Source organism: Dromiciops gliroides, chromosome 5, assembly GCF_019393635.1.
Source record: "Dromiciops gliroides isolate mDroGli1 chromosome 5, mDroGli1.pri, whole genome shotgun sequence".
Classification (NCBI taxonomy): domain Eukaryota; kingdom Metazoa; phylum Chordata; class Mammalia; order Microbiotheria; family Microbiotheriidae; genus Dromiciops; species Dromiciops gliroides.
In genome coordinates this window covers 25085951-25108826 of record NC_057865.1, presented here as the reverse complement: position 1 = coordinate 25108826, position 22876 = coordinate 25085951, and the positions used below count along the sequence as shown (strand labels likewise).

General features: G+C 37.4%; 1 protein-coding gene across 1 annotated transcript in view; it reads left to right on the top strand.

Moving 5' to 3' along the window:
* Nucleotides 1-22876, top strand: part of RBMS3 (RNA binding motif single stranded interacting protein 3) — a 1425793-nt gene that overhangs the window by 509385 nt on the left and 893532 nt on the right. Inside the window, exons 4-5 of the mRNA XM_043965565.1 lie at nt 5121-5255; nt 18316-18372. Of these exons, the coding sequence (XP_043821500.1) occupies nt 5121-5255; nt 18316-18372 (192 nt within the window). The remainder of the gene's footprint in view (nt 1-5120; nt 5256-18315; nt 18373-22876) is intronic.

Genomic DNA, 22876 nt, shown 5'->3' with positions numbered 1-22876 from the left:
TTTGGTTCATCATTAGACCATGGAAAGGATTTCAGTTCACTCCAAATTTTCCTCATGTCCTGGTTATTTATGGCCTTTAAAATATTTACCCCACAGTTAACAAAATTTGGTCACTATCCTGTATGATTTTATTAATCCTCAAAGGGAGAGTAACAAAAAGAGAAGTAAGGCAAAGTCAGAAAGAAGGGATTTAAAATTTGGGGATGTGAGGAAGCTCATGAAAACAAGGGAATATGAGGTATTCAAGCAAACCTGGCAAAACCTTTATATGAATTACTGAAAATTAAAGAAAGGCAGAGCCAAGAGAACAGTATTCACAGTGGTTACAATAAACTCGATGTAAACAACTCTAAAAGACATCTGAATTCAGATTAAATGCCATAAAAAATCTTGGACTGATCATGAAGCATATTTAACATTGAGGGACTGTGGGAATAGAATGGTATGTGTTGTCAGACATAGTCACTCTTGATGGTTTGCTTTCCTGTTTTCCTATGATGACTAATTGCCTCAGTCACTCAATACATTTAGGACCAGTTCCAGCCACTTTTTGCTGCATACTCTGACTATAGCGCACCAGTCACCATAACTGTATCTCTTGTCTGACCCTTCCCTCCCACACACATTTCCAGATATTTCAGCTCTGTTATTACTCTTGGAAAGGGTATATGAATCTACTCCCCTGTGATTTTACTAACCATCACTATTTCTTTCCTATCAAAATGAAACCCTAACTAGTACTTCCCTATGTGTGTGTCTTCCTCCATTCAAATGTAAATTCATTGAAGGCAGATATGGTCTTTGCCTTTGATATTTATATTACTAGCACAGTTCGTAATTTCCTTCCTTCCTTCCTTCCTTCCTTCCTTCCTTCCTTCCTTCCTTCCTTCCTTCCTTCCTTCCTTCCTTCCTTCCTTCCTTCCTCTTCTTTCCTTCCATCATTCATTCCCAATGGCTAACATTCACATAGTGTTTACTATGTACCAGACTATGCTAAAAGCTTTAAAATTATCATATTATAAGATTCTTACAGTAACCTGATGAGTAAGTTGTTACTGTTATCCCATTTTACAGATAAGGAAACTGAGAGTTAAGAAGACTTGCCTAGGGCCAGAAGGCCTGATTTGAACTTTTTTCCACATCCATCATATTACTTTACAGAATAATTTATTTTTATATGATTGATTATTTGATGTTTTCTAAAATCTCAGATATTTCTGGATATGTTGCCTAAATATGTCCTCTCTTGTAACAAAGAAAAGCATTTAAGCAAAAAGTATCAACATAGTAAACCCCACCTGTCAGTGTGAGCAATATCTGGTCCCTGTGGTCTCCTCACCTATTCCTTGTCCATTCTTCATTGCCAAATTGGGTTGTTACAGTTAATCAAAATGTGTCTTTGTTTCCATCTTTTTTCATAAGCACTATCATTGTCAATGTCAGTGTTGCATCTACACATTTTTCCTCTGGCTCTGCTTACTTCCCTCTGGATCAGTTCATAAATATCTTCTCATGTTTCTTTGAATTCTTCATTGTCATAATTCTTCTTGCACACTAATTTTTGTGTAAACTGGTTTCTGACATTTTTCTCTAGCACTATTTTTTATCATCATTTTGTCTTTTTAATTTTTCTCCAAAATATTATGTTCTGGGTGCCATCTCCTTTCCATGGAATAGTTTCCTCGTTGATCAAAACTTTAGAGCTTCCTTTCATTCCTGAAGTATAAGAGTGTAAATTTGAATATGAATTTTATTCTCAATCTTCCATGGGATTATTTTTTAATTTTTTAACATCTTTATAATTTTATGGAATCCCTAAATAAATAATTTAATTGTCCTTACTACTTCATTTCAAAATTATGTTTAAAACAGTTAACCTTGTTGTGCCTCAGTTTCCCTTATCTTTAACATATTCAGATTGATCTTGATAACCTCTAAAATTTCTTCTAGTCTAACTGTATGATCCTAATATGCTCATTGGGCTTTACTTTCTTCTAGAAAGCTTCCTGAGGGCAGGAACTGTTTCATTTTTGCCTTAAATTCCTAGTCCTGGGTATAGTTCCTGGTTGATGTTATGTGCTTAATAAATGTTTGTTCATTTTAGTACTTTATATAAAGAAAGTGGTTGGATTAGATGATCTTAAAAGTGCCTTCTAGTTTTGAATTTCTATGACTGACCCAAGATAAACTAAGAGATAGGAAGCTTTTTCTTTGGAATCCATGGATCCTTCTAAGGAGTACACCTCCCAAATGAAGCTTCCCTTGATTTGTTCCTCAGTTTTCTCAATACTCCTGATATTATATTGTATATAATTCTATATTTAATTATTTGTGTAGATGTTCTACTCCCTTATTAGAATGTAAGCTCCTTCAGGTCAGGGACTATTTCTGTTATTGTATATGCACCAGTAGGTTACAGAACCATACCTTTGTACATACTAGTTGCTTAATAAATGCGTGTTGGAGAGCATTTCATGCTAGAAGGAGCCTTAGAGATCACATCTACTTATGTCCTCATTTTAAAGCAGAGAAATGAGGCCCAGAGAAAGTGAAATCAATTGTACATTGTTCACATTTAGCAACCAAGTTTAAGATAAAGAGGTGAAGCAAGCTGAGAGACTCAGCAAGCCAAGTTTAGTCAGCAAGCATTTTATTAAGTGCTTTCCATGTGCCAGGTACTGGTGTATGTGCTAAGGAGGCAAAGAAAGTTAAATTTTGATATTCCTAGCTAGGAATAAGATGTATGATAAGAAAGTCGAAATGGTACAACCTCTCCTGTCTTCTCAAACTGTTTCCATAGAGGAAAAAGTGGGATAAATTCATCTGAAGAATATGTGGTTCTTTTTTCTCTATACTTGCTTTCCAAGCATGGTCTAAGCCATTCACTGAAAATGAAACACCCACCACTTAAAGAAGTATGATCCAGAGGTGAAAGATCCCTGTACTAGCTGACTAGGCCTGGTTTTGCCCTGAGAGTAGAGTTTTTCTTCCTTTACTATAATCAGGGACTTTTGCAGTTACCAGGTTTTTAGTTTTTAGATTATTTTTTCCCTTGCTAGATCCTTTCTCCAGGTGCCTAATATTCTTAAAGACAGAGGATTTATGATCTTTGCATAACTGATTATAAGGAACAATTCTGTCTTTTGGGAGAATGAAGGGTATAGGACCTCCTGGGGAATTCAGTTATCCAGCTAGATGGGATGTCAGCTTCAGAAACGATGTCTAGTAAGTAGTCCTTGGTTTCAGGAATCATGTATCTAAATCTGCATTTTTCTGTAGACTAGCCTAAAAGTAGATATTTTAGATATGAATAAAAGTATTCCAGGCATATCCACTCACTTTTCCCCCTTTCATTTTCTATATCAGTTATTAGAGCTATAACTAGATTTTATTTTTTTACCTGGCTCAAACCATTTGGTGGGGAGGGGCAGAATACAATCCAACAGGAATTGTAGTAGACTGGGAGGTCAAGCATTCTTGGCTACAAGAACTGGTGAGAGAGGTTGGTCCTGGGAAAGAATGCTGAGCCATTAAGCAAGGGAGTCTCTGGGAGACTTCAGGATTATCTTCACCTTTTTCCATGTCTGTGCTCTCAGGCAAAGCCTTGTTTGCCTCAGGCTAGTTAAAACTCTGACAGCAATTAGGTGTAGATGGTCTTCAAATTCATAGTCATTTAGATGACCGGAAAAGTAGGGTTTATTTCCTACTCTGATATATAGAAGGTGGTATATGAAAGTGAAGCATTTGTTCCAATTGAGAATCATCAAATACAGGGCACCCCAAATGTCTTAGCACAATTTTAAGCATTACTATTTCAAAACTGCATTGTACAGACATATACAGCATACTTAAATTCTAGAAAATTACATGTTATTGATGCTTTTCTTTTTAATAACATACTTTTTGACTACTTTGTTGAACTAGAGAAAATGAGCATTTATTAAATTAAAGAATATGAATTTAAAATCTAAACATTTTATGAAAATATAAAAGTTTTGCTTAAAGTTTATTAGCTTTAACTGACAAGAGAGAATGTAACTTCCTTGAGCAGAGGGTCCAGATCACATTCCATTCAATTCTAGAAATATTTCTTAAGTGACTGCATTGTGTGTATCCATATATTTATATACCCCAAAGTGACGGTACATACTTGGTATTTGGCGAATGAATTAATGAAAATAAAGAGTGAGTGAGTGACAAATGTATGAACAACCTGCAAGCATCCTATTTTTCTTAGTGTCGTAATCTATAATATGTAGATGGAAAGGTAGAGATCCCTACTGAGTGGCAGCATAGTGTTTCATGTTGGACTTAGAAGTAAAAGAAAGCTAGGTTTGAATCTAATACTTAAGAGTCATCAGCTGTAAAAAGGAATTAATACCTGTAGTGCCTACCTCACAGGGTTGTTGTGAGGCTTCAAGGAGGTAATAGGTGTCCTTGCTTTGAAACTTCAATAGCTTTGTGATTTTTTTCAAGTGGGTATTCCCTTCAAGGGTATAGATCTCAACCCATCCATCCATTTCTCATCCTGTACTACTCTTGTCCGTATCATTTCATATACTATCCATGGGGGTCCATTGAATGTTCTAAGGTTTTTTATTTAAATATCTTCGTATTATGTGGGTGCCATTGGAGCATGCAAGATTATTTCTCATTGTCACTACATAACCAGCCTACCTCCTTTTCCATTCATGCATCTCTCTGAATGATGTCCTTTATGCCACTTCTCATGAATAATGGGTTGTAGCCTTACCCACTCCCACTTTATACCTTACCATTGCCCTTTGGGGGACTCAAAACTTTAATTCTTTGGAGATGGTATTATTATATGACTTATTGCCATATAATGTCTATAGATGAACAAAAAATGGGTATATATCAGGGAGAAGGTCAAATTCCCAAAGGCAATCCAGCCTACCCTTCTCCCATTTAGTTCTGGGCCCAGTTCAATGACTATTTGCAGGGTCTGGCCAAGAAAATATGTACTGATGGACCAGCTCTATGAGTTGTCCATTCAACTGCAATTCATAATCTGGACTATAGGGATTCTTCATCCACTTGGTATTTCCTATGTGGAAAATTAGGCCAAACTCTTTTGAGTGATTATGGATCTCATTTAGGAGGCTCTGCAATGTTCCGGGCTTGATGCAATCAGCACAATGCCATCTGCAAACAACAGCATCTGGAGGACATCACCATCTATAGGGAATCCCTCTTTGATTTGGACTCTGCGCTGGACGTCCTCCATGACAATGGTAAACACCTTTGGTGACCATACACTCCCTATTTTATGCTTCGCTTGATATTAATAGTCAAAGGGTTGTCGCACAAAGTAATCTCTATTATTACATCATTCAAGAAAACGTGATTTTGACATGCATGGGAAAAACATTGTTGAAGGGAAACCTTTAAGGTAGTCATTAGTCCTATTAAATCAAATTGCTTTTAAAATATTCAACCGATAGTCATGGTGGGGTCTCATATTTTCTACAATGTATGATCAGTTGTGTGCCTATAATGATGTGGTACATTAGAAAATAATCTTTATAAAAGCTTACCTATTCTTTTTTTTCATATCTTCATCAAGGATACCCTTGATGTATATATAGATTATACTAAGAAAGATGTTGCTCTGGTGGGAAGATAGGCATAATTAGGTCAGTAATGTCAGATATTTTCTTAGTTGATTTTTCTCCACAAGTGTTTGGTATTCTCCCTACATTGAGATATAATCAGAATCATTTCCTCAATGATGTTAAAATTGTATTGCCTCCAGTCCAGAGCTTCTCTGGGTATACTTGTCCAACTCCCCTTCTCATCTTTAGTACCATATGTCTTCCTATACTACTGTGATGCTATAGTATACATGTGGTGGATCCACAGCTATTGAAAGAGTTTATTATAAAAATATTTACATATCTTTTGCATTTTTATCTGTTCACTACTTCCTGCCAGATTCATTCTTCTATGCTTTTTGGATGATCTGGTTTACTTAATTTTCCACCCAGTTGACTGTAAAAGTGATTATTTTTGTCCACCACTTTTCATTGTTTTATAAATTAATAATGACTATAATCCTCCATAAATCTCCTCTGAAAGATTTTACACACGGGCTTATATTCTAAATGAGTATTGCTCTAGGGTGCTATCTCTTTAACTTTGATATGAAGATCAAATGTTTGTTGGTTGAGGAAGTTTCTGTCTTTTTGATCATATTATTGTGGTGGTTGTTTTGTATTGGTTAAACTTCCTTGAGAGATTGTAATGTTCTATATCTTTATATGTTCTTTTATCTGTTTCCAAGTTTTTGTTGTCAAAAGTTTGTTTAAGTAGGTCAGAATGGAGATTCTTCAATTGTGTACCATATCTTTTTATTTTTATTCTGATTTGGTATTGGGGTTTTTATGGGTTTTTTCTCTAATAAGGCAGTGGTTTAATTGTACAGAGACAGATAATTTGGGAATGACTCCCATATTAGTGACTGTTCTGTTCCTACCAAGATGTAATCACTTTCATCACAGAATGTTCCTTTGTGCTCTCTATGTCCAATGCCTTCTTATTCTGTTCAGAAAGTTCTCATGACATATTGGTGTGAAGTTTCTCTATAGTATATAGCCTTTGGCCTCTCTAGTTCCTTATTCCTGAACCCTGTTTTATGATATATTTTCCCATTATCTTCTATGCCCTTTTCAAATTGAAGTTATCTGGTATTAAAATGTATATTGATTTAATTTGAGACAACTCTTTATATCAAGTTCCTAATAGAATTTATCTACATTCTAATACTCTTCAAAAGATGTTAATGAAGAAGCTGCAATTATCTAACAATATTTTTTGCAAATACTTATCACTTGAATATAAAATAATTATCTGTTCCATTAAGCAATGTTTTTGGTTGCATTTGGACACATGATAAAACTAATTCTATCTTTTCCCTTATTTCCTTCTCCCAGAAGAACCTGTGAGCCATCCTTCCATCCAGTTGTAAATTTCTTTTGTTGTCTGGTTTGATTAATAGCAAGACCATCAGAATGTATATGATTCAGTTCCTTCAGCAGGAAAACCACTCCTTGGTCACTAGATCACAGTAAACATACAAACAGCAGTTAAGTCAGTATGTGTGGATGCTCTTAACTGTTTGAGTTTTACCATATCTCTTCTACCACTCTGCCAGTATCACTGCTGAAATGGAAGGATACCATACAAAACTAAGGACCATTTTGTGTTTTCCTTTGTTTTATGGATTGCCACTGCCAATGAATCCATCACCAAATGGCCATTGTAGAGGTGATGATCCTCTCTGTGCTATGCTTGATTGGTCTTCATAAATCAGACATCATCCATCACCAAGACAGTACTTGAAGACAACACTTCCAGCATGGTTCAACATGCCAGACCTAGTTCTTCACTCTCATAGCTTTCAGAAACCTAATTTCATTTCTATGGCTTAATAAGGAAGTAGATTAGGACTTTATGTATGCAAAATGACATATAAGATTCAATCTTTATTAATGAGTTATAGAGACAATTGAATTCCTCCCTCTTAATGGATCTCCTCTATGGATCATCACCTCTATGGCTCTCCTTTAGGAGTATTACTTCATTGTTTCAGTTTTATTTTCCTGATATTTAGCACCTGTCTTGATCCCAAGGACATAGCTTATGGTAGTAGTCATTCTATTTAAACACTGGAGAGGAGGCCAAACAATTAATATGTGTCTTAAAATAACAGATTGTTTAAATTATTATTAATACTTATAAATAAATAACCAAGAATTTATAATAAAATATTAATAAAAATGTTATCCTGAAGGTGTTTTCAATGAGCCTACCAAATATGGGCTTACATGCCTATACTTAATTCATTTACAAAAAATGAGTCATTTGATATAACTTTGTAATAGTCCACAGAATATAATAGAAATATAAAAGAATAATAGCAGGATATCAACTTTTCCTATGACAATTTCCATCTAATTTCCTTTGGGGGAAAATATGAAAAAATGAAATAATGATAATTTATAAAGTATATAGTAACTAATTATATACAAGGCCTATCACAATTATCTATACAAAGAATAATACATAGTCATCATAAAGGAAGAAGAGGGTTGTTGGATGTTTTCTGAACAAATTTAAATAGGCTTAAAAGCTTACAGAAATAATTACAGAGGGTCAACTAGGTGGTGTACTGGAGAGATCACTGACCCTGGAGTCAGGAGGACCTGAGTTCAAATCCGGCCTCAGACACTTAACACTTACTAGCTGTGTGTGACCCTGGGCAAGTCACTTAACCCCAATTGCCTCACATAAAAAAAAAGAAAGAAAGAAAAGAAAAGAAATAATTATGGAGCAAGCAGATATTGCTTCATTTTTGAGCAATAATAATGGCAGACAATATTTACATGCTACTGAATTTGAGTGTAATCAAATGTGCCTTGCTTCTAGATGGAGTCTATTAAAAATAGCTAAGATCTAAAAGTGGAATCAAAGACCCACCATATCCCTAGGTAATATCAACATGAACTTCACCAACCATAGGAGGAAGGAGAAATTAATGGCATTTATTAAACACCTCTTTTGTGCTAGGCACTGTGCTAAGCAATCTACAAATATTATCTCATTTGATCCAAGAAGCATCAGCCAAATAACTGAATTATATAACATTCATTTCCCTAAAATGATGACAATTGAGGATCCAATCATTGCCACCAACAATTAGAAAAGAATTCTCCTTGAGGAGAGGCTTGTAGAAGCAGCACAGACTTACTGATCAATGTAGATTATTAATGGAATCAGTAGAAACTGTGCAACAAATGATAAAAAATTCCAAAAATGTAATAGCTATGAACTATCTGGGATAGTAGGATCTGGGAGATAGAATTATATATCAGAGATATGCTACCACAAACTAACATGTAACAGGTCCAAATACATCCTGAACTCAACATATCATTTGGTAATTCAAGGAATTCCTGAACTTTATTTTTATCACAGAAAAAAAAAATGGACTAAATCACTAAGATGTAGCACTAATCTATACAAACAAAATTAAGAACAACATTTTAATAGATGTAGCCATCTCTAATCTTCATAATCTTTAATCTACATGGAATAAAATACTTTCAAAATATAGAGATGTACCAGAAGAAATGAAAATCACATGGAAACAATATGAGGACCCTATCATCCTTGTGATACCATTATGCCACTCTTCCAAAAGATGCTTTTATTGAGCCTACGGGAGATGATCTTAAATCCTAATACTTTTATTGAATTTCAAAATAAAATAATTTTTTCCATCAGCATTGTGGTCTATTGGACATTTAAAAAACATACCTGAATAGTGACTTGCCACTATCAATCTATCTATCAGAACTTCATCACACAAGAGGAGAATGAGATAATAATACTAACTAGAAGGAGAAGCAAAATAAGATCATTATGATAATAAATGTACAACATATTACTGCAGACTTCAACAGTTTAGCACTTAGGAAGAAAAAATTACCTGCCCAGCATTAGACATCAAAATAAGATGCAAATGAGGGCAGCTAGGTGGCGCAGTGGATAAAGTACCAGGTATAATGATTAGAATGACGCCACCTGCTGGAAATTTACTATAGCAAAGTGCCGCCATGAGGTGAAGGCCTCTGAGGGCAAGCCATGTGGTCAAGGTCCTTAGCAGCAGGAAGTGGTGTTTGCTCGTGGGTACTGTTTATCAAGGTTACCAGCCAATCAACTTGAGGAGCCTCCCATTTCTGGGAGGAGGAGATGAAGTAGGAAGCAGACACTTGCAGAGGGGTTCTGTCTCTTTTGGTTCCTGACCTTGCCATAGTGGGTCAAATGATAGGGTCTCTTAGAAATAGTTAGATTTTTACCTTTCTCTCTGATCCTAATGCACTTTAATAAAGACTTAAACATTTAAATACTCTTGCTAAAGCTTATAATTTATTGGTGACTACTCATTATTAGATTTTTAGATAGTTTAGCTAGAATTTTAGCCCTTACACAGGCCTGGATCCAGGAGGACCTGAGTTCAAGTCTGGCCTCAGACACTTGACACTTACTAGCTGTGTGACCCTTGGCAAGTCACTTAACCCTCATTGCTTCACACACACACAAAAAAAAAGAATGAAAGAAAAAGAAAAGAAAAGAAAAAAAATCAGATCCAACTATAGACCTGAAAGGTACCTCAAAGGTCATCTAGTCCAGTGTCCACATTTTCCAGTGAAGAAATTTAAGTGACTTCTCCAATGTTAGCTGGGCAGTGATTGTCAGAGGCAAGATTTGAACCCTACTGACTAAAGCCAGAGCTAGTGCTGTTTCTATGATTTTCCCAGACTCTTTTACCTATCCTTTATAAGCAAGGATGACAAGCCATTCTACTACAAATACAAACCTCAAACTATCCTTGAGAGTTCAATCAATAAACCGTCTTGGAACTAGCACATTATCACAGAAATAGCTGTTGCTCATTATTGCCCAGATGTAACACTGATCCATTAAATTAAGACCAATGTTTTTAATAGATGTCACCACACCAAATTCTCATTATCTCCAAACCACATGGAACAACTAGAACAACAACAACAACAATTTTGCTAAAATGTAGACTTAACAGAAGAAGTCAGAACCATGTGGAAACAGAATAGATTATATATAATCCCAGTGTTCTTATATGAAGCTGGAATTGTCCCAAAGATGCTTTCAGTGGTCCTACAAAAGTGAAGTTTATTTCCCATTTTTATTCAAGTATAAAATGAAATTACCCTATCAAACTGTGTAACAGTCTGCTGAACACTAAACTAAAAGGACAAGAAATGGATGGTGATTGTCCCAAGATAATTTCTATTTGAATTTTCAAGATGAGTTTATTTTTTGTGATGATGAACAACAATGAAAACAACAACATCAAGAGCAATAACAACAATATCACTAACCTCTCATATCTAGAAATAAAAGACAAGAAGCTATTTATAGCAGATAAAAGTCTAGAAAGAAGTGAGAAGCAGGTATTAAGATAAAAACTGGGTTGAAAAAAAGCCAAGAACCTGAAAGGCAAATGAAGCTACATAGGTCACAAGAATCATCCCTAGGACCTAGGTGACCTGGATTGGTCATGAGAAAGAAGATAGTGTATAGCACGACTTACTTAGGATACTGTTGAGGCATGCTGCCCCACCCCCCATTCTTACAACCTCAGTTTCCCATTCAGTATTCAATAGACATCTCCCAGAATGTCAAAGGTAGAAGGGATCTCCAAAGACAACCAATCACAGAAGTGCCTGGACAAGAATGCCATTGAACAAATCACCTTGAAGTTGGCACCCATTCTTTCAAGACATCCATTGAGAGGGAACTCAACACTTCCCCAAACAGCCCATTCTGCTTTTTTATAGCTTATATATTATTGGGGAGTCTTTTTATACTGCCTAAAGTTCCCTTTTCACAAATTTAATCTATTGGAGTCACATTGTCGTTGTTGTTTAGAATTCAGCCATGTCCTGCTCTTTGTGACCCTGGGGATCATACTATCTATGGGGTTTACTTGGCAAAGGTACTAGAGTGGTTTGCCATTTTCTTCTCCAGTTAGTTAAGGCAAACAGAGTGACTAGCCCATGGTCACACAGCTAGTAAGTGTCTGAGGCTGAATTTGAACTCAAGTCTTCCTGACTCCACACTTAATGCTCTACCAATCTAGCTGCCACTGGGGTCACATGGAACATGTCTAATCTTTGTTCTAATCTTCGAGTGATCCTCATAAATCTTTTCTTCTTTTTTTCTATTCATCATCAGGTCCATCATCTCTTCATATGACTAAATCTTACTTTCTAGCTACATAATGTCTATCTGAAAATGCTGAGTGTTTTGAAGAGGGAATTCCTGTTATGCTCTATCTCATGTTAGCTGATCCCTGAATTTCCTGCTAACTTGGAGAGTCTATGATTTTGAGTTAGTAGAGGTAATTTATTCCTTAAAACATGGACCTGTATCTGTTTCAGGGATACTTGTCTCAGGGATTCAGTATAGATCAAGCACTCTAAGGCTATAATGAGTGAAGAACTGGTGAGATTCAAGAACAATAAATAGGGGGCATTTAATCACCCTGATGAGAGCCCTGACAAAAATTACATAACTAGTAAATAAAGGCAGGAGAATATTCAAGAGGTCTTAAAGATCAGGCCTATTCATAAGATCTGAAAGGTTGCAAACGTCTAATAGAGATAAGAGTATCAAACATTGAAAGCTTTGAGACCTTAAAGGCAATTGAATCCAGCTGCTGATAAGTAAAGAAGGCTCAAAGCAATTCAGTGACTTTTGGAAACCTAAGTGATGGAGAGGAAATTTGATGTCCTACTGAAAATTCATCATACCAATCTGGTTGTTCTCTTTCCTTCCAAGAGATAAAGAAAGTGGATACTAATAATGAAAAATTTAAAAAAAAATTGGTGCCATATAATTATGCTGTTTCTTTAAAATACATTCAGTAAAATATTCCAAGTGGCAACACTTCAAAGCTGCCTCTCCTTTATATCAGTAAGGCAATGTGAAAATGAGTTGCTAGATTTCTCCATTGCCCTTCTCAACTACACCGTTTGTGAAGGCTAATGAGTATCCCCAGTTTAGTCCAAACTAATGAAATGGCACCTTGAGAATGATTTACGCAGAAATAATTTTCTTTTGATTATAAAAATCAAAAGTTTAACTTAAACATTTTCAATAAAATAAATTTGGGATTAATAACAATATGTAAGACAACATGGTTTAATTAAAAGTGGTCTGGGCTCCTTGCTAGGAAGCCTCAAATTCAAGCCCACCTTAGATACATGCTGGTTGCATGAGTCTGGACTGGTCACTTAAACTCTCAGTACTGCCAGACAACTCTAAGGGGCTCAACGAGGCTTTCCTACATGAGTCAAAACACATTTCCATTCTAATAAAAAAAACCTTTTAAACTCCTGGTATACTTAGTTAAGTGATTCTACCCCTAAACTTATCGCCCACATTCAATTTCCCCTGAATCAGTTAACAAACAAGCTTTTATTCATTACTTTCTCTGTGCCAGGCATTCTAGTAAGCTTTGGGAATACTATGATGAAAGCGAAATAGTCCCTGGCCTCAAGCTTACATTTGAATCACTGAGAAAACACCTACATAGACATATGAATATCTACACATACAGATTTAATATCTTAAAACTGCATTAAGACATTTAGAAGATCTTGCATATACAAAATACATACAAGGTAGCTTTGGGAGAGAATGAACTAGTGGCTACAGGTTTTGTGTAGAAGATGATGCTTGATTTGAGTCCTACAGGGAACCAACAATTGTGAAAAGGAAGTGAATTTTAGAAAGAGGATAAAACCAATGCAAAGACACACAGAGGAAAGATAAAGTATTGTATTTTCACTGACGATTAGGCCAATATGTCTGGATTGTAGAATATTTAGAGGGAGTTAATGAGTAAAGAAAAATTAAAAAGGTAGGGACCAGGCTGTGAAGAAATTATTTTCCCTTTCTTCCTTCCTTCTCTCCTTGGTCCCTTCTTCCCTTCCTTCCTTCTTCACTCCCTTCCTCCCTCCTTCTTTCTTTCATTTCTTCCTTTTCTCTCATTGTTTCCTTGTTTTACTTTCTTCCTCTTTCTCAAATTTTACTTTCTTCTCATTGTTTCTTTATCTTTCTTCTTTTGTTTCTCTCTCTGATTTTCTCATTTTTGAAAGACTTACATATATTTGTAGGCAGCAGGGAAGGAACTAGTAGATAGGGGAAAAACCTGAAGATTAAATAGAGGCAGCATATTTAAAATGGGGCAATCTCTTAAAGAAAATGAATGTGAGATTAGATATCTGTGGTGTAGTTGACTTTGGTGAAGAAGAGGACCAATTCATTATCAATGACTAGAGGAAAGGAGGAAATAGGGTGGAGTGATGTCAATAAGTTGTGAGATGATGAAGAAGAAAAAAGAAGGATTTCTTGATTAATACCTTTAATTCTTAAATCACTTTAAATATTTTATCTCATTTAATCTTAACAATTCCACTTGAAATTAGATAAGAAATTATAGCCATTTCTCCTCTTCCTCTGGAAAATTTCTATTTTGAAACTAAGCCATTAGTAGGAACAACTTACTTAGCATAGCAAAAAGGAGGCTGAATTCAATTGACAACTGAAGAAAACTAGTCAATGATCTAGTGTCTGTCCACCCCTTTTCAGTTACCTCCCATTCTGCTTCTGACTTATCTTCATGCTTCTCCTCCCTCCTTTGAGCTATAGGCACATTAGTTGTATCTCTCCAAAGCACTTCCTACTCTTTGAGAAAATAGTTGTAATTAGATGGGTCTCAAAGAGCTCGTCAATCCATTTTCCCATTACTATTGAGAGTTTTGATTCCTAGAAGATATGTTTACTAATAAAGTCATAGGTCCAGTCCTTGTTCCCACAATGAAGATTATGTTCTAAAGTGCCTTACTAATTCTTATAAATCTGACCATCCTGAGGCTCAATTATACATCAACTGGCCTGGCTATTGTGTTATATGTGTATCATGTATGTATTGTGTATGCATGTAATAATTTGTTCATTTATTTATATCAATTGAGTTGTAGTCCAATTCCAGATTTGAACAAATATCCAGATAATTCAGGTCAAAGACAGTTATATCATTTGGTCTCAGTATACCTTCTTTGTCTGAGATATTTCAATACTTAAGTAGAGTTGGGAGCCCATTGATCCCAGTGTTAAATCTGATGGTACAATGGCAACTGAACCTTTTCATCCTGTAGCATTCTTCTACATGGGTCTTTTATAGATCCCTCTCAAAAGAGCTGTCCATTGCACTTGAGGCCACCTGCTACTCCTGGGAGACTCCCTGCTTTAACCTTTAGAATTCAGTCAACTCGACAAATCAATCAACATGGCATAATGAAGAAAGTGTGGGATCAGAGTCAGAGAACCTAGGTTTGGATCTCAGCATTCCTCATCAATAGTGGTCTGTGTGACCTTAGCCAGGTCATAACTTTTCTGGACCTCTGGTTTTTCACTTATGAAATGAGGAAGTTCGACTAGATCATAACAATTGAAGTTTGCAATAGTGCATAGAAGATTAAAAATACAAAGAAATAATAGCAGGATAGTAACCTGCCTCCAGACCATTGGCATATAAATTTTATTGAAAAGAATGAGAAAAATGAAAATAAAATGAAGAGCTCAATTCTCTCTAGTGCTTTAACGTTTGTCATGTTGATCTCTCAAATCCTTTCCAGCCCTAAATCTATGACTCTAAGTTAGGGAAAAACTTGGAAGCAGTGTAACAAGACTAAAATCCTCTGTCTTTTTGAAAGACCTTGACTTGGTGATTTATTATATTATCATAGCACAGCAAAGCAGTTCAGTAGAGGTGGTTATAATCATGGAAGTAGAGAGGCAGTCATGGGGAAATGATTTAAAGTCACCTTGATTGAAGTATCCAAAGCTAGAGTGCAATTAAATCTAGACTTTGGGGGGAACAGAAAGAAATCTATGTGAAACAACATGAGGACAGATGCTATGTATAAGGGAAAAATTTTGTTGAAGCCCTTTAGAAAGGACCAAACTTATCCCATCATTGAAGAAGCTAACTGCCTACAGTGATTTAAATGACATTAAGAAACCCTGCTCTCTACCATTTATTCCTAATATTTAGTCAGGACTGATGCTATCTTTACTTTAAAATTATTTCTCGGGGGCAGCTAGGTGGCGCAGTGGATAGAGCACTGGCCCTGGAGTCAGGAGTACCTGAGTTCAAAACTGGCCTCAGACACTTAACTCTTACTAGCTGTGTGACCCTGGGCAAGTCACTTAACCCCAACTGCCTCACTTAAAAAAAATTATTTCTCCAAGTTAAAATAAAAACAGCATTTAGATGTAGCAGGGTTTATCTTATCAGTCCCCTAATGTCTTAGTGTGAATAAGTTCCTGGAATGGGGGAAATGTCAAGGACAGGTCCCTGTACAGTGGGTAGGCCCCTTGTAGAGGCTTTATGAGAGGACTTGGAGAGGAACCACATAGGATCAGAGGGAATGAATAGGTTGTGATGTGCCCAAGTGGGTGCAGTGCCCATGTCTGTGGGATCACAAATCCAATGAAGAATTAAAGTCTCAAAAAGGATAATTTTATCCTATCTTTCCTAATAGGGGCTTTGATGGAAAAGGGGATGGAAACATCAGGAGGATACTTGGTTGGGGTATAGGAATGGGGGGAGTAATATATGCTATTAAATTGTTTGTTCTTTGTTATTGAAGAAGACCATGACAGATGTCATAACTTGCAATGAATTGGATTTTTTAAATGAGGGAGGACTGTGCAAGTTCACCAACCTCACTCCTAAAGAGCCATCTGGGTCCAATGGCAAGATATATATCAGGATGACTGGAGACGGACCCAGATATTTTTAAGGCAATAGGGCTTAAGTGGATTGCCCAGCTAGTAAGTGTCTGAGGTGAGATTTGAACTATTCACATCCTCCTGACTCCAGGGCCAGTATTTTTATCCACTGTGCCACTTAGTTGTCCCTCTAGAATTAGAGACATTGGACAGACCAGTAGGGAACTTGAAAGTCATACAGTATTATGCCTTTATTTAAGATATGAGGAAAATGAACCCCAGAGAGAGCATAGGTATAGAGCTAGCAGGAATAACAGAGGCCATCTAGTTCAACTTCTTCATTTTTCAGATGATGAAACCAAAGCCTAGTGAAGTGACTTACTCAGGGTCACACAGGTAGTCAGTGGCATCAGAGCTGGGATTTGAATCTTGCCCCTCTCATTCCAGATCCAGTACTCTTTTTCCATTTTTACCAAACTGTCACCTTTTAATACTGAAATGATAGAAGGGGGAGGCATAGTAGGAAAATGTATAGAAGACAGACATCTACCTTACAGCCTGGCCTGGAGCCAGTCCCACCTGCCATGGATTAATAAAACAGTTTCTATGGTGGGAGATCTAAAGGGATTGGGCCATTTTAAATGGCCTCATAATTTTATTCCCACTAATATTTGTTGATGGGAAGGATAAAATATTCATGGTAATTGAAGCTTAGTGCTTCAGGGATTGGGACATAAAATGATGTTCTATGGAGCCCATATGATTCTATCCTCTTCCCTTTCATCTTTGTATAATTTTATAAGCACATTACAAGGTTTTTGCCCCAATTAATCTGCCTATGGTTATTCAGTTTAGCTTCTCCTCATGGTCATTTCCACAAGAATGAATCTATAATTCCTTTCCAGAGCTGTCATTAGGGAAGAGTTTTGGTCTTAAAATATAACCAACTTGGGATCATCAACAGGCTGAACAAGAGCCTCAGTCAGTGGATTGCATGGACTCTCTGCTTTTCCTTCATGTGGGGTGATTTTCTGTTAGTTGTTTCATTCCTTGTTAGCTCTTTCACCAGACAACAGTGAGAATAGAACTACTCATTTGTACTACTTTGGAGAAAGTTTGTAAGGGAGGTGAGAGCAGGGCTGCCAGGGCGATTTTCAGTTTATCTGCAGATTGTACTCATTTGTTTGTTCATTAACTCAGGCCATCATCAGTGGGAATTCCCCACCAAGATTGGATCACAAATCTGAGCCTCCTTCCTTAAGTCTGCATATGAAGAATGGTGCAGATTATAAGAATTTTATGTGCTCAGAGAAGGAGAGGTGATCATGACAGGGAAATCAGGTCAGACTTCCTAGACTAGGTGATATCTAAACTGGTTTTCAATGATGGGTACCTTAGCAATATATCCCCATTGATGAGTATAACAGGCCAAGGGTGATACCATCAGTAAAGGCATAAGGACCGATAAACACACACAGAAAAACATGAGCCTAAGATTAAGAGCTTAAAGGTACCCTTTAGGACATTGAGTTCAACCCACTAATTTTATAGAAACTTGGAGACTTGAGGCCCAGAGTGGATGATTGATTTAAAGTTATAATCAACCTTAAAGAGCATCTTGTACAAACCTCTTACTTTACATTTGAGGAAACTGAGACCCACCTAGGGTAGAAAATAAGCCTAAGGCCACATAGGTAATAAGTTTCAAAGCTAAGATTTGCTCTTACCCAGGCATAGTGAGTTTGCCTTGTAAAATGAGTCTAGAAAGGCCAGTCTTAGTCATGACCAATGGCAGCTAAACCCTGACTAGCCTATGTGGGATAGGGGTGGTGGCATAAAGAGGGAGGGGAGCTTGATTCAAATTTAAAGTGCTGTGTTGTTTTTGCTGTGCAACAGTACTCTGCTGGAGGGTCTCTTAGTAATTAAATCACTGTGCATTTATTTCAGAGAAGCCTGGGACGCGGGAGCCTGGGGACTTGCCCCATTTCTGCAATAGAATATTCTGTAAGTAGAAGAGCATTTATTGTGTCTGTGGACTTGTTCTTAAAGTAAGGATTGTATGGCCCATGTGTACAATTCATCACTGGAATGTGTCTCAATAGTTTTCATGTTCTGGACAAAACCAACACAAAGAATTGATGATTCCAGGCCATTCAACACACCGGTGGCCAACTATTTTCATCTCCTTGGCTCATACTTTCAGAAAGAGACAGATTTTAAAGTCAGTAGGGGAGGGCAAGAGCCACCCATTTTCTTACCTCCAATGTATGGTAACTTGAACCTTTCCTCTGAAGGTAGCATGGCTTGCTCAGCAATCATAGGCATAGACCACCTGCTGCTATGATTAGTAGATGAATCCAGCCTTCCATAAAAATGCTTTTCTCCTTCCCTTAGCCCCAACTTGGAGGAGAAAGCTAAGACATCTCCCTCTGCTCCTAGTGTCTGATCTAAGTAGGGGAGGAAATCTGATCAAAACCTGTAATGGACAGTTACCTGGAAATGGAGCAGAGCAAGTTAGAGTTTTGCTTACTGGTTATAATACTCCAAATGTAGTTCTAAGAAGTATGCTAATAATAACAGTAATAACAATATTGGCACATTTATATGGTACTTTAAGCTTTTCAAAGTGCCTCACATGATCTTTAGAGTTACTCTGTGAGGTCACAGATCCCTAGATGTTGCTGGTTTTTGTCCTTCATTCTTGAAGAGGGTGATGTCATGATGCACTGAATTAGATTTAAGTGAGGGAGGGCTGTGCAAGGTCACCAACCTCACTCTCTCCTCTAGAGATCTGGGTCCAATGGCAAAATATACATCAAGATGGCTGGAGATGACCCTGGATGGTTTTTTTTTTAAAAGGCAATTGAGGTTAAGTGAATTGCCCAAGGTCACATAGCTCGTAAGTGTCTGAGGTAAAATTTGAACTCAGGTCTTCCTGACTCTAGGGCCAGTACTCTATCCACTGCATCACCTAGCTACCCAGGATCCCTAGTTAGAAATATGTTAGAGGCCCCCTTTAATGTTTATTATAGAAACAGGGAGGGGAGAATGGCTAGCTGATAAGGAACCCTGGATCCTCTGACTTCCTTTAAGGCATTTGATGCAATTATAGGTTGCACTGGGAAAGTACTACGGAAAGTATGACATAAAGTTCTAGGAACAGAGAGGTTAAATGGCTTGGCCCAGGAGTCAGAGATTATAAGTAGCAAAGCTGGGATATGAATGCAATCAACAAGTATTTCTTAAGTAACAATTATGTGCCAAGCATTATGCTCCTTGTCGGAGATACCAAAATAAAAATAAAATGGTCCCTGCCCTCAAGGAGCTTACAATTTCTGAGAGGAGACAACTTGTGCACATATACAATTATGTAAAATAAACACAAGGTAATTTTGGGAGAAGCACTAGCTTAAGGCATTATTCTGGTGATCAGTCAGTCAACAAGTCTATGAATAAATATTTATTTGTATATAAATATTTAGTAACTGCTTTTATGTGACAGTCACTAAGCTAAGCAATGCATATACAAATACAAAAAAAGAAAGACACCCCTTGCCCTTACTGTGTTTACAATCTAATGGAGGTTGTCAACACACAAAAGCAAGCTGAAAAGGGGGAATGGGAGAGAAACCTGGCTCAGGGGGCATGATGAAGAAACCAAAAGGAATGCAGCTGGATAGGAAATGAAGAGATGGTTGGCTTGGGAACCTTCTTTAAATGGAGGTTTGGGGAAGGACTCCCTGCTTCTTCCTCCAATCAGAGAGTTTTCAGGGGCAGGGAGTGCTAAAGAGATATGGGTACCAAGGCTGTTGTAATCTCACAGTAGGATGATGGGGTTATTGGGTGCATACTACACAAGGAGTTCAGCTGGGTGGGACATGGAGGAGATGACATCTTCATTTGCCATTTGAACTTTTTTTCAAAGAACCAGAGGGAGAGGTTGGGAGGAAGGGTATCCCAGACATGAGGAATGGCCTGTGCAGCTTCAGAGATTGGAGAAGGAATATGCTGAATAAATAGAGGAAAAAGGGTGCACTTGTTTTCTTTAGCTCCAAGCTCAGTACTCTTTCCATGTTATACATGTCTACATGTTGTAGTAGAAAGAAAATTGGATTCAGAGTCAGCCAACTTGGGCTCCAAGTCTGGTCTGACCTTCTTGCAATATGATGAACTGTGGGCATCACCTCGCCTCTCTGGGTCTAAGTTTTGTCAATTTGAAAAGTCAAATGGTTGGGTTAAATGATCCCTTGGCTTCCTATGAACCCTCAGTCTGTCCTTTCGGGATGCCTTCCAACTCTGAGAACCTGTGATTCAGGGTTGGACAGAGCTGGCAAGGCAGGAGAAAACTTGAAGTAGAGGTAAAAAGGTCACATATGTCTCCATGTCCTTGTGTTCATTTGTTGTTGCTACTTCTGTTATTTTATGCAGAGATCCTGAGCAGGTATTGTATTGTAGGCAGTTGAGTTATTGGTACAGTATCTCGAACTCTTTGGATAAAAGAGCTTTAAAAACCTCATAAAGTTTTACTGTGTTTCCTCTGTGTTCAGACCCCCATATGAGGTGCTAGGGTTGTTACATCACTTCAAGGAGACAGCAGAGTGCCCTTAGGGAATAGTGCACACGCTTCCCTCGGGCTACATGTTACATGGTGCTTCCCATCTTAGCATCTCCTGAAAAATACCTTTGTCTACCTCCTTAGTGCAAGAAATTGATGGCTCCCCTGAATGAAGTCTAATTGCATAGTAAATATTTTCTTCCCTTCCCTTCCCTTCCCCTCCCTTTTCTTCCCTTCCCCACTGCCCTTTTTGTACTTCTCCTGACACTCCTACTTACACTCTGGGTAGGGACTTCCTTGTGAGTCTATGCAGCTTCTCAGGGGAAAAAGCCTTGGAAACTTTTGCTCCATAGTTACATTCCAAGCTCAGCATGAATGGCTGAGAATCCACAGTGCTCTCTGGCATGAGATTTTTCCAGAGGCCCCATCCATAATTCTTTCATGCCAGCAGCAGGGGTTTCCAGATGTGTCATTAGTGCTGTGGGCAGACATAGTTTGCTAGAACTGCAAACCTGAACCCTTGGCTCATGAGACACTTGAGAAATGCTACATTGGAGGCAATTTTTTCTCTCCATGTTCCCCCTTTCCCCCAAATTCTTGTATGCTCATTCACTGTTTGCACTAGCTTGAAGTCAAAGTGGAAATCTTAAGGTGTGGAAAGCGAGACTGATTTGCAATAAGCGTAGCAGTGGCTCTACCAACAGGGGCCTGGGAGACTTTGAATGTCTGGCAAAGGCTTAAGATACTTTTTGCAGGGACTCTCCCTTACTGCAAAAGAATCTTACAGTGTATTTGCCTATTTGTGAGACCTCTTAATTCATCCTAAAAAGCAATATGAATTTATATTTATATATGTATTATAAATGTATAGCACTATACTGGACACTTAGAATATAAAGGCAGAATTTTATTAGGATGGGCAGACATGGTTGGACTCCATTATTGGGGGAAATTCTAGGGGCATAGACCTAGAGCTGAAAGGGAACTTGCGGGGTTTATAATCTGAGTCCTCATTTTACAGACGAGTAAGCTGAGACCCAGAGAGGGAAGTGAGCTTTCCAAAGTTACACAGGCAGTACTAGTATTTCAACATGGGTCCTCTGACTTCAAATTCATTGTTCTTCCATGAAACCAGGCTGCCTCCCAAGGGCAGGGAAACTGTTTATTTCAGTTCATGGGAATGTGCATATGTGTGCGCATAAATAAATAAATAAATAGATAGATAGATAGATAGATAGATAGATAGATAGATAAATAAATAAAGAGATAGATAAACAGGAAAATGAATGAATAAAAATAAGTAGATAAATAGCCAGATAAAGAAATATAGTATAACACATGTGTACGTACATAAACCTATATGTATATGCATGTGTGCAGTAATGTCAGTGTGGTGATGCATATATGATAATATATACATATGTATGGGTATACATGTATGGTCATAAACATTTATATTTATAAACTTACTTATATATAAATATACATATACATATGTAGCCGAAAGGTTTGCATTTGTGCATGTATTTATATAAATTTTTCTCCACCTATCTATACACATATTCACCTGTTAAGAGCTTTAATAACTCTATATTCCTTGTCCTCATATGAAGGAAATTCCAGGCTGCTCCACATTCCTCCCCTTTCACTGACGCCATGTTCCAACCAAACTGGCCCACGCTTTGTTTCCGGCACATGCCATTCCATCTGCTGCCTCCTTGCCTTAGGCCCAGGCTGCCTGCCATCCCTGGAAGGCTCTGTCTCTTCACCCTTGCCTTTTGGAACCTCAACTCCCTCTAAACTCAGCTCTGGTGCTCCCTCCTCCAATATTCTTTTCCTTATTCTCCTCCCTCCCCAGCTGTTAGTGATCAATTTCCCCCACAAAATCATTTTAGATTTATTTTGCATGGATTCTTTATTTTTCCCCTCCCATCCCCATACATGTTGACATAC